Source organism: Odocoileus virginianus, chromosome 33 (assembly GCF_023699985.2).
Source record: "Odocoileus virginianus isolate 20LAN1187 ecotype Illinois chromosome 33, Ovbor_1.2, whole genome shotgun sequence".
Classification (NCBI taxonomy): domain Eukaryota; kingdom Metazoa; phylum Chordata; class Mammalia; order Artiodactyla; family Cervidae; genus Odocoileus; species Odocoileus virginianus.
The window spans coordinates 24,847,577-24,859,833 of record NC_069706.1 but is presented as its reverse complement, the minus strand read 5'-3'; the positions used below and the strand labels follow the sequence as shown (position 1 = coordinate 24,859,833).

The following is a 12,257-nucleotide window of genomic DNA, read 5'->3' as shown; positions in this document are numbered from 1 at the left end:
AGAAAGGGGAAAGCGGATACCGATGAGATTCGAAGTGTCTAAAAGCTATTCCCAGCCCGATTTCCTCCACGCTAGCCTGAGGGTTTGCGGACTACAATTCCCAGGATGCCTCGCTCCTCCACCAACCAGGAAAAAGACTCCATTCGGTGGGCGGGCCTTGCAGAAGGCAGGTCAGGCCAATGGGTGAGCCGAACCGAATCGAAACCTACGACGATTGCGCCGAGGTTGATTGGAATCTTTGGCGCCTTGGTTTCAGTGGTGAATGCCTGATGGGCGGGCGCAGCGACCAATGAAAATGCGGAGAGGTGGAGCCAGAGGGTGTGTGCGGGGAGAAGTGTTGACTAGCAGGCGGTTCGCCCAGTGAAGGGCCTAATCCGCTGGAGGGAGCCGGGCAAGTCGACCAGAAGCTGGCGACTGTGGAGACCCGGTGTGTGCCATGGCGGAGCCCGTGAGGAGACGGGGCTGTCCCAGAGGTGGTGGCGTCGGCCGAAGGGCTCGGGGATCCCGGGGCGGCCGGAGCCGACGTCCTGGCGCCCAGCGATCCCCAGCTCGACGCACCTTGGACTCGGTGCTCGTGGACTTGGTCAGCGACAGCGATGAGGATGTCTTGGAGGTCGCAACCGCGCGCGGCGCTGCGGCCGCGGCCGAGGTCCCGCTCCCCGAATCCCCCGTGCCGGCCGCGTCCCGGGACGACAGCGACAGTGACAGCGAAGGGGCGGACGCAGAGCCGGGTGGAGCCCCTCGGGTCTTGGTCAGGCGGCGGCGGCGGCTGCTGCTGGATCCTGGGGAGGCACCGGCGGTTCCAGTGTACTCCGAGAAGGTGCAGCCGGGTTCCCGGGACGGTTAGCGCGGAGGGACTGGGTTTAGGAGTGCTGAGGGTAGGGTTCTAGGGTTGGTCTTGGGAGACGAAATGGAAGCAGGGGCTAGGGGCCTTGGAGGCAGAAAGATACAAATTGGGGAGGTTGAATAGGTTTGGAATGTGCTTGGAGTTTGGGATTCCCAGGAGCTGGAGTGTCGGGGGGTATAGGGAGCCTAAGGGATTGGGATCCTTGATGGTTAAGGGAAGAACTGGAGGACCTAGGGCTGGGATTTGGGGCATGTTGGGTTTTTAGGTTGGGGCTCGATGCTAAAGATTCAGGAAGATGGGGACTGGGGTCCATGGAAATTCAGAGAGGACTGAAGTCCCCACTGGGTATAGTGAGCGAGGGGCCTGAAAATAGCCAAGGATTCCAAGACAGCAGGATGGCTAGCTCCTTCCTAAGAAAGGGGAATGAAACTTGCATCCTTAGAGTGTATTAGGGAAAGGGTGCTCCTCATCAGGGTACTCCTGTATTTTTTAAATTGAAGTGTAGTTGATGTACAATGTTGAATTAATTTCTGCTATACAGCAAAGTGACTCACATATATGTTCAGTTCAGTTCAGTCGCTCAGTTGTGTCCGACTCTTTGCCACCCCATGGACTACAGCACACCAGGCCTCCCTGTCCATCACCAACTCCCGGAGTTTACTCAAATTCATGTCCATTGAGTCAGTGATGCCATCCAGCCATCTCATCCTCTGTCATCCCCTTCTCCTCCTGCCCTCAATCTTTCCCAGCATCACGTTCTTTTCAAATGAGTCAGCTTTTCACATCAGGTGGCCAAAGGATTGGAGTTTCAGCTTCAACATCAGCCCTTCCAATGAATATTCAGGACTGATTTCCTTTAGGATGGACTGGTTGGATCTCCTTGCAGTCCAAGGGACTCTCAAGAGTCTTCTCCAACACCACAGTTCAAAAGCATCAATTCTTCGGCATTCAGCTTTCCAACTCTCACATCCATACGTGACTACTGGAAAAACCATAGCCTTGACTAGATGGACCTTTGGTTGGTCATAACTTTTATTCCAAGGAGTAAGCATCTTTTAATTTCATGGCTGCAGTCACCATCTGCAGTGATTTTCAAGCCCCCCAAAATAAAGTCTCCCACTGTTTCCACTGTTTCCCCATCTATTTCACATGAAGTGATGGGACCAGATGCTTAGTTTCTGAATGTTGAGCTTTAAGCCAACTTTTTCACTCTCCTCCTTCACTTTAATCAAGAGGCTCTTTAGTTCTTCGTTTTCTGCCATAAGGGTGGTATCATCTGCATATCTGAGGTTATGTATATATATATTCTTTTCCATTATGGTTTATCCTAGGACATTGACACTGTGCTATACAGTAGGACCTGTTGTCCATCCATTCTATATGAAATAGTTTGCATCTACTAACTTCAAACTCCCAGTCCATCTCCCACTCCCACAACTTCTGCCATCTCCCTGCTTGGCAACCACAAGTCTGTTCTCTTAAGTTTCTGCTTCCTAGATGGGTTCATTTATGTCATATTTTAGATTCCACATACAAGTAATATCATATGGTAGAGTACTCCAATTTTGGATCCTGGGGAAGCTGAACTCCTGAGTCCCTGTGGGACAGTGGTAATATCTACATCCTCAGGGTGGACTTGAGACCTGGAGGAGGCTGGGCGTGAGAGAATCGACCCCAGTTTTCTCTTTAAGTGAAGGGAGCATTTGGTACTGATCTACTCTTTCTTTGCAGGTGAAAAGCAGCCTCCACCTTATCCCAGATAACGTGTCCCTCCTGAAATTATGTCCCCCAGAGGCTGAGGAAGGTAAGGAGGGCTTCTTGGGAGAGGTGTCCAGAGCTGGCCTCTCTGAGAAGACCTTCTGGGGTTTGCATTGCTGCAATTAGTTGTTTCCTGAGGCTCAGGGGGAGGACATGAGAGGTGACTTCTGCCTCCTAGCCAGAAAAACCTCCAGTCCTGAAAGGAGCTGGCTTGTTAACCAGAAGGCACAGAAAGTGTTGTCCAGACTCCCTTCCCCCAGCTCTAATAAGAATCAGAATGTGCTAGGTTTTTTTTTTTTTGGCCACACTGCGTGGCTTGTGGGATCTTAGTTTCCTGATCAGGAATTGAACCTGGACCCTCAGCAGTGAAAGCACCGGAGTCTTAGCCACTGGACCACCAGGGAAGTCTCTAATATACAGGTTTCCAGGTGTCATCCCCAGAGACTCTGATTGTGTAACCTTGGGAGCAGTGGAAGGGAGACGTATTGAGAATTTGTAACATCTTTTTACATCTGCAGCAAGTTTCCTGGGAACACTCTGAGCCAACAGGGTATTCTCTGAATCTTATCAGGGCTGCCCAGCCTTTGTCCTCCCGCAGTGACGTGATTTTTTGCAAACTTCTCAAGGGCAGTGAATAGAAATCAGGTCTAATAGAGAAGAGATCCAGTGGGCAAATGCAGACCTTGGACTAAGACTTTTGTGCCATGAGGGAGTATGGCAGGGTGATGAAGAGCTGATTTAGGAACCAGCTGTCCCCCTTAGTAGCTGTGTGACCTTGGGCAAGTTAATCTTTTAAGGCTTCAATTCCCTTATCAGCCAAATGGGGATAAATAAAGGACTTGTGTCAAAGGATTTTGGTGGGAATTAATTAAAGAGAATATATATTAATAGAAAGCCCTCCCCCCTTGGGCTACATATATGGTTTACATATATGGTACTTGGAACCATATATGTATGTGAAAGTCGCTCAGTCATATCCGACTCTTTGCCACCCCACGGACTCTACAGTCCATGGAATTCTCCAGGCCAGAATATTGGAATCGGTAGCTGTTCCCTTTTCCAGAGATCTTCCCAACCCAGGGATCGAACCCAGGTCTCCCGCATTGCAGGTGAATTCTTTACCAGCTGAGCCACCACCAGGGAAGCCCAGTTAAAGAGAATATGTATTAATAGAATGTCCCCCCTCCTACCTTGGGCTGCATATATGGTTTACATATATAGTACCTGGAACAGAGAAGTACCAAGGCACCTCTGTCCTTGCCACTCAAAATGAAGGGCCCAGGGACTTCCCTGGTGGTCCAGTGCTTGGGATTTCACCTTCCAATGCTGGGGGTGCAGGTTGAATCCCTGATCTGGAAGCTAAGATCCCATATGCCTTACATGGGAAAAACCAAAGCATAAAACAGAAGTGATATGGTATCAAATTCAGTTAAGACTTTTAAAATGGTCCATATAAAAACAATCTTTAAAATAAAAAAAAAAAATGTGGGCCCCGGAGTGTTGGGTATGTCCCAGGAGCTTGTTAGCCATGCAGAGTCTCAGGCCATTGGCAGCTCCTAGGACAGGGTTTCTCACCCTTGGTGCTACTGGCATTTGGACTGGATCCTTTGTGTGGGGCTGTCCTGTGCCCTGCGGGGCGTGGAGCAGCATCCTGGCCTCCGCCCAGCAGACGTCATCATCACCCTCAACCCCTTCTTTCCCTCGTTGCGACAGCCAAAATTGTCTCCAGACATGGCCACATGTCCCCCGGGATGCAAAATTGCCTCTGGTTGAGAACCACTGATCTAGGATATATTATCATTGTTTTGTATTCACGGTATTTATTTATAAAAATAAATAACGATGGTTCATGATGATCTGGTGGCAGGCAAACAGAAAAGAGCTTCTGTGGTCTAGAATGATACCTGGTTTCCTTTTCTAAGACATTTAAGTGAAGATGAGTGATTTAAAGAAACATATCACGTAATATGAAGATATGGCAAAATACAACGATGACACTCACATGGATGACATTTGAGAAGCCTGGGCTTAGAGGGCCTGTACTTAACCTCTTTACCAAAGACCCTTCCCGCCCCCGCCCCAGACATGTCTTCTTTGTGCCCACCAAATTGAGTAGGGGCAGAAAACAAGAGAAATAGTTGGGGAAAAAAAAATCACCTTTTGGTAGCATTTGTTTTAATGTATGGTTCATAACATATATAGTGGTTTGTACACGTATAGTAAGTAGGACATGTATATTAAGTAAATACACGTTTTCCGGGTTGTGTGCGCAGTGCTTTTCATTTGTGAGGTGCAGGTGATCAAAATGAGATGAGCACGCTTTACTTGGGGTGAGCCACTTTCTGTTAGTCCACTCTTGCCCCTGTGTCATGCAGTAGTGTGAGGTGTGGACACGTTCCTAATCTCACCTGTCAGACTCCAGTTCATCCTTCTCTCTAAGGCTCCCCCTTTTTTTTGGCCACACGCATGTGGGATCTTAATTCCATGACCAGGGGTCAAACCCATGTCCCCTGCATTGGAAGGCAGAGTCTTAACTGTACCACTGCAGTGCTGCTGGGGAAGCCTTCTAGGCTTTTCTCTTGATTCATGCCCCCAAACCCTTCCCCAGTGGTCATGTATGTCTGGGGCCCCCTTAATCTCCTCCTTTTTCAGAATCTTCTGAAGCCCCTGATTTGTCTCTCCTTGGTCTCCCACTGCCTTCTCTTGGCTAACCCTTTCTACTTCCTCCTCCTCTGTCGCCAGAGGCAGACGTGGAGGATGCCAGCAGTCCCCAGACAGTGGATTTCCCATGTCCCAGTTCTCCCTGGAAGAAGAAGCTGAGGAGTAAGGATGGAGAAGAGAAGAAAAAGATGTTACTGTGAGTGAGGCGAGACCACTGGGGCCATAGGAGCAGAACAGGAATTGTAAGGGTGGGCTGAGGCGGGCAGGACCCTTGGGTGGCTTCTGGAAGGGTGAGAAGTTTCCCAGAAGGCATCCTGAGGCTTGGATGAGGAATGAAACTCTTGGGAGAAGCAGTGAGTCCCACTGGAGGATGATAGCAGACCCTCCAGACTGGCCAGGAAGTGGAGGGTTTCAGCTTTGTGTCTAAGAAGGTAGTGATGCAGAGCTGAAGGGTGTGGCTCTGGAGACTGCCCTGTGGTTCACATCCTGTCTTTTGGCCACCTCTTTCTCTTTTTTGGCTGCAAGCGGTCTTCATTGCAGTGTACAGGTTTCTCTAGTTGTAGCATAAGGGCTTAGTTGCATGTGGGATCATAGTTCCCCAACCAGGGATCAAACTTGCGTCCCCTGTATTAGAGGCAGATTTTTAACCACTGGGCCACCAGGGGCTCCCTGGCCATCCTCTTGTGCTTTAGTTTCCTCTTCTGTAAAATGGAGATAATAGTGGTACTTGGGTCAGAATTTTAGGGTAAATGAAGCGTTAACCCTTAGCATATAGTAAATGGTGTCATTTGGATTTTATCAGATATTCACCTGGAAAGCAACTTATCTTAAAAGTTAGACATTCTCCCTGATATTTGGGCCATATAAGTATAAAATTCATGACTCAGGTTTTCCTTGTCCTTCCTCACCCACTACCCCCACCCTGCACCAGTCTTCCAATAAGATAGATGTCACCAGAAGTGCTCCCTCTTGATTCTCCTGGTCCCCTGCTGGTTCCCAGGGGCCCCCTGGAAGGAGAGGTGTGGGTGGGGCTGGGGTTTCATCTCTTTGCCCATTCTGTCCCTCTCTTCTGTCTGCAGGGCTCCGGACACTTCACCTTTGCCCTCACCTCTGCCACGGACCAAAAGCAAGAAGCATACTCAGGCACTCCGGAAGTTAAGGTAGCAAGGGCAGGGGTTGGGGGGTGCTCTGCTTTTGGCTAGATTGGAGAAGGAGCAGTAGGGAGGGGGCCCACCCTGACTGATGCACAGTTCTTTCTGCACCCCAGGGAGGTGAACAAGCGTCTCCAAGATCTCCGTTCCTGCCTGAGTCTCAAGCAATCCCAGGGCCAAGACCACCTGAGACAAGAGGATGAGGTGGTCCTAGTGGAGGAGCCCACTCTCTCAGAGCACCCTCGACTCTTGCCACTCAAAATCCGTTGCCGAGCTGACCTGGTCAGGTTGCCCATCAGAATGGTAAATGCACGAAGGGTCTGGGAGCAGGGTCCCGGGAGCTGCCCATGGAGAGACTAGTGTCTTCCTTTGCCCATCCTGCTGTCTGGAGCTGCTCAGTGCGCTTTCAGCCCTGTGCACCTTTGCCTCACTGTCCCCTTTGTCTGGATCTTTTCCTCCCTCTGCCCTCTCTTTCTGGCAAACTTCCCACCCATTCTTCAAGGCTCCACTAAAACATCCTAAGAAACTTTGCTTGGTAGGCCCCCCTGGGGGCATCCCTCCCTCCTTCCTTCCCTTGGAGCCTGTGCTTTCCTCCTGTGCTTGCTCTTACTGCCTCGGACACCCAGGGTCACTTGGTTACTCCAAGCTCCCCTAGCTTCCTGGTGAAGACCACTATTATAGGGATGCCCCCATTCCAAAAGAAGAACGGAAATGACTATTGAGTAGTAACAGTGCTTCAGACAAGCAGCTAAGCCAGAACTTGCCAACTAGCAGCCCATGGCCTTATCAACAGCGCATCTTCTTTTTTTTTTTCTGTCCATGCCATCTGGCATGCGAGATCTTAGTTCCCTAACCAGGGACTGAACCTGTGTCCTCTGCATTGGGAGCGGGGGATCTTAACCACTAGACCACCAGGGAAGTCCCATGCATCTTTTGAGCTATACGGTGATTTTAAAACCAAATAGTTCATTGCCAACCTTCGCAGTGGGTGATTGGGTACTGAGGTCCAGATTTCTGGCTTCTCTTAAATAGGAAGATGCAGTACCTGGCCCATATTCCCACCTGGTCCCAATTAGCCAGAGCTTCGGAACAGCTGCCCAGGCTTAGATGGGGCATATCTGGTTCTGGTTGGCCACAACCCCTGCACTCCCTTTTTTTCCCTCCTAACTCATGGCTGCTTCGTGTCTTTGTGTCACTTGCCTGAACCCCTATTGACATGATTTTATTTTGTGCCTTTCCAGGTAAATATGATGAAACTCACTGCTGAGGAATTCAGCTAGTAGTTAAGGCCAGAATTGGGGGTGGGGGTGGGGGTGGGGAAGCAAGTCAAGGCAGGAAGGCCTCCTTTACTTTCTGTCCCCCTCCTAGTCGGAGCCCCTTAAGAGTGTGGTGGACCACATGGCCACCCACCTTGGGGTGTCCCCAAGCAGGATCCTCTTGCTATTCGGAGAGACAGAGCTGTCCCCTACCGCCACCCCCAAGACCCTAAAGCTCGGCGTGGCTGACATCATTGGTGAGAGGAAGGAGGCCTGAGGAGGCTTTTGCCACAGGGAGGGGATGTGGGGAGAGGCCCAGAGGGGGCCCAGCTTCCAACCCTCGCTTAGGCCTGGCTTCCTGATCCTGCCTGCCACAGACTGTGTGGTTCTAGCAAGTTCTCCGGAGGCTGCAGAGACGTCGCAACTGCTCCAACTTCGGGTCCAGGGCAAAGAGAAGCACCAGACGCTGGAAGTCTCGCTGCCTCACGTGAGTGGGGGAGCCGGCTTGAGCTGATCACCCCCTTGCCGTGTGCTCTGCAGTCTCCCGTCAGCAGGTGGAGGATGGAATCTCTGCCCTCTGTGGTCTTGGGTCCCTGCCCATCCTAGAGAGTGTATAAAGTTCAGTGTTCGGGTTCCCTCCCCCTTCTTCGGGGAAGCTGGCTCTGGTCTCCTGACTCCTCCTGGTTAAAGTGGAAATCACCTGTGAATAGTAACCAGTAAGACCAGTCAAAAGTACAATTGAAGTGACAGTCCCTGTGTAAGGTTAATTACTTCACATTCAGGATATTATTGAAATTCACGGCAGTCTTGTATGAGAAAGCACTGTTGCTACCCTCATTTAACAGATATGGAAACCAGCATCTGTAGAGGTAGAATAACTTGCTGTATTTGTTCCTGAGAGCTGCTGTAACAAACTACTACAAACCGGGTGGCTTAAAACAATAGAAATGTATTCTCTCCCAGTATAGCCTCCCAATGTATAGCCTCCCAAACTGGAGGCTACCAGTTTGAAATCAAGTTGTCAGCAGGGTCATGTTCCCTCGGAAACTCTGGGCCCTTGCTTCCTTCTACCTTCTGCTGGTGGCCAGCAGTCCTTGACTTGCAGCCGCATCCCGCCTCTTTTGTCATAGGACGTTCTCCCTGAGTATCTCTGTGTGTGTTTGTTTTTCCTTCTTACAAGAACACTAGTCCTGTTGCCTTAGTGCAGACCATAATCAACCATGACCTCATTTTTTTTTTTAAAGAGGATTCAAAAAAAATTTTTTTTAATGTGTATTTATTTATTTAGCTGCACTGGGTCTTAGTTGTTGCAGCATCCAGGATCTTTAGTTGCAACATGTAGCATCCAGTTCCCTGACCAGGGGTTGAACTTGGGCGCCCTGCGTTGGGAGCATAGAGTCTTAGCAGCTGGACCACAGGGAAGTCCCAGCCTCATCTTATCTTGATCATATCTTCCAAACGAGGTCACATGCACATTTCCCAAGGGTTAGGACTACATGACATGTTTTTCGGGGGACACTGTTGTTGTTCAGTCACTAAGTTGTGTCCCAATCTTTGGGACCTCATGGACTGCAGCACACAACAGGCTTCCCTGTCCTTCACTATCTCCAGAGTGCTCAAACCCATGTCTATTGAGTTGGTGATGCCATCCAACCATCTCATCCTCTGTTGCTCCCTTCTCCTGCCCTGAATCTTTCCCAGCATCAGGGTCTTTTCCAATGAGTTGGCTCTTCTCATCAGGTGGCCAAAGTATTAGAGCTTCAGCATCAGTCCTTCTAATGGATATTCAGGGTTGATTTCCTTTAGGATTGACCTTCTTGCTGTCCAAGGGACTCTCAAACCTATAGCACTTGGCTAAGGTTACACATCTAGTTTAATAATGGCGCCTGGCCCCCAGCTTGGGTCATGTTCACTCCAAAGCCTGGCTGGCTTCCTCCTTGTGCTTCACACCTCCACGTTAGGTGAGGAGACCAGCTTTGGAGAATATATCCAACCCAGAGCCAACATCCCAGCCCTGGGCTCCATGGCCCAGCTCCCTAGAGAAAGGAACCAGCTGGCTGCTGGCTTCTTCATCCACTTGCATCCCTTTCTGTGGGCTCCAACTTGACATGTTCCCTTGTCCTCCCTGTCCCAAGCTCTCTGTCTGTCCCTACAAGTTCTCCTCAGTCCCTCTTTTCAGATTCTTACATCCATGTTTTTTTCTTCTCCGCTCAGGATTCTCCTCTCAAGATCCTCATGTCCCGCTACGAGGAGGCTATGGGACTCTCCGGTCACAAGCTCTCCTTCTTCTTTGATGGGACGAAGCTTTCAGGGAAGGAGCTGCCGGCTGACCTGGGCATGGAATCTGGGGACCTCATTGAGGTCTGGGGCTGAAACCCCACTCCTTGTTTGGAGGCCCAGCCTGGACTTGGGGAGGATGGGCTGCCCCCTTTTGGCCCTGTAAGGGCTTGCTAGCTGCGGCTGACTTAGAATTAATCTTCAAGCTGAAGCAAAATACAGGAGTGATCTTGACTCCCTCTCTTTTGACCCCAGTTTCAAGCCGTTAACTACCTGGCTTAATTGTGTGATGGTCTTTGCTGCCTTAGGTGGACTGTGGCTCCATCTACAGGGTGTCCTGAATTTTACCGCCCTCTGGGACATGGAGAAGGTATCCCTCACCTTCACCCCTCCACCATCAGTCACTGAAATGTCTCGTATATGAAACTTCTCATACTGAAAGAGTGAGTTGAAATGACTAAGGCTTAGGTAGGGGACTCCAGGCCTCGGATTTCTGCCACATCTAGGACCAGCCGTGGCCTCGGGGTCATTGCGGGGTGGAGGTGAAGTTAACTTGAGGCACATACAAGGGTATGGTCCCTCTGCCCAGCCAGAAACTAGATGATCAACCTCACAAATGCATTAGCTTCACCAGAGGCAGACAGTGGGTTACTGTTTTGAAGAATACAGTAGATTCTCAGGCTTGGGTGTCTTCCTCATCCTAGGACCCTTTTGAGCCAACTTCCTGATGCACACGTGTTGTTTAAAGCATAATTGAGCACCTTGAACCTTTTGGTTTTGATCTCAGAATCGCAATCCACACAAGGCTTCTTTGGTTTTATGACTTTTTCCCTTCACACCATCCTTTCCTGTAAGCATCCATTCTAATGTGTTGATTCCATGTCTTTGAATATGAATGTTTCCTTGAATGTGCTATGCTGTATGTGTGCATATACTTTGCCCACATGTAGTATAATGCTATTGATCTTGTCCTATTGCTTTTCTCACTCAACATGGGTTGCTTAGGCTACATCAGCTTTATTTCTTTGAGCTGCTCTAAGATATTCCATGGTGGGTGTTAAGTGCATTTTTTTTTACACATTTGCTAAGTGGTAGACACCTGGGTTACCTGCAACTCCTCGGCCTATATGCAAGGCCATGGTGAACATCTTTTTCTGTGTCTCTGTCCATACTTTATGGAAAGTTCTCCAGCTGAGGTATCCAGGATGGGATTATGCATCAGCCAGATTAATTTCTCCGTTGTTTTTTTAGAATGGCCTTTGACTCTCCCACTTAAAGCTTCCTATTTCTGCTCATCCCCACCAGCATTTATTACTGCCCAACTTTCTAACTTTTGCCAGTCTGTTGGGTGGAAAGTGGTGCCATGTTTTAATGTACATTCATCTAGTCACCAGTAATTTGAAGAATCCCTTCATTTTCCTGTCAGCCTTTCTGGTGCCCCTTTCTGTGAATTGCTAATTTATTTTTGTTCCTTTTCTCATGGGGGCTTCTTGCCTTTTTTTTTTTTTTTTTGTTTACTATCAAAAGTTCCTCATATATTCCTGGGAAGTTGCAAAAACTCTGAAGATGGCACTTGGGTTTGTATAACCAGGGGTGTCCTTCACTGAACAGACATTCTTAATTTTAATGTAGGTGAATTAGCTATTTTGTTATATCATTTGTTATTTCTTATTTAAAAATAGTTAACAATACTTTGCAGTTTCTTCTGTTAGTTTTATTAGCTTTTCTTTCACATCTAGGCCACTAAATATTGGGCTGAAGTTCAGCCAGTACATGCTGGTATGTGTACTAGCTGGCATCTGCCCTGCGTGGTCAAATATTTGTTTTCATTGCTTGATGCCAGGCTGAAATGTTGAATATTACTTTTAAGCTATTTAAAATCCACCTTTGTCTATGAGATCCAAGTTTTAGTTCCACTGTATAATGAGCCAGTTTTCTCAGCGCCATCTACTAATAAAGCCCTGAATTTTCCACTGATATGTGGTATGATTCTGGCAAAAGCATATCACTCTCTTTAAAAGGTTTTTGTTGTTGGAATGTAGCATTCCTTTGAACTTACAATGTGGGAAATATAGAAAGAAAATTTTTAATATTTAAATAATCCATGATATAGTATAGCTCATTTTTTCAGGTATGATATATTCATTAATAAGTCTGAATACATTAAATGATATGTTCAGTGTCAGCAGAATAAACAGGAATACATTAAACTTGTGTGTATTTGAGGATTTCTGTCTCTGCCCCCCCCATGTGACCCACCGTCCCCCATGAATCCTGTGGCTGAGACCATCAGTTGTCCCCTCACAT

At 48.6% G+C, this 12,257-nt stretch overlaps 1 protein-coding gene across 1 annotated transcript; it reads left to right on the top strand.

Moving 5' to 3' along the window:
- The first annotated feature begins 318 nt into the window (after positions 1–318).
- On the top strand, positions 319–12,160 carry NFATC2IP (nuclear factor of activated T cells 2 interacting protein). The gene is made up of 8 exons (XM_020916506.2): positions 319–820; positions 2,579–2,651; positions 5,348–5,462; positions 6,346–6,426; positions 6,534–6,720; positions 7,786–7,930; positions 8,051–8,160; positions 9,888–12,160. The coding sequence occupies exons 1-8, from the start codon at positions 437–439 to the stop codon at positions 10,044–10,046; spliced, it is 1,254 nt and encodes a 417-aa protein (XP_020772165.2). The 5' UTR covers positions 319–436; the 3' UTR covers positions 10,047–12,160.
- Positions 12,161–12,257: the final 97 nt, after the last annotated feature.

Excerpts from the sequence above, each read along its gene's own strand:
- NFATC2IP (XM_020916506.2), top strand. The coding sequence starts at position 437 with ATGGCGGAGCCCGTGAGGAGACGGGGCTGTCCCAGAGGTGGTGGCGTC. Across the intron at positions 821-2,578 it reads TTCCAGTGTACTCCGAGAAG|GTGAAAAGCAGCCTCCACCT; the intron begins GTGCAGCCGGGT and ends CTTTCTTTGCAG. Across the intron at positions 6,721-7,785 it reads TCAGGTTGCCCATCAGAATG|TCGGAGCCCCTTAAGAGTGT; the intron begins GTAAATGCACGA and ends TCCCCCTCCTAG.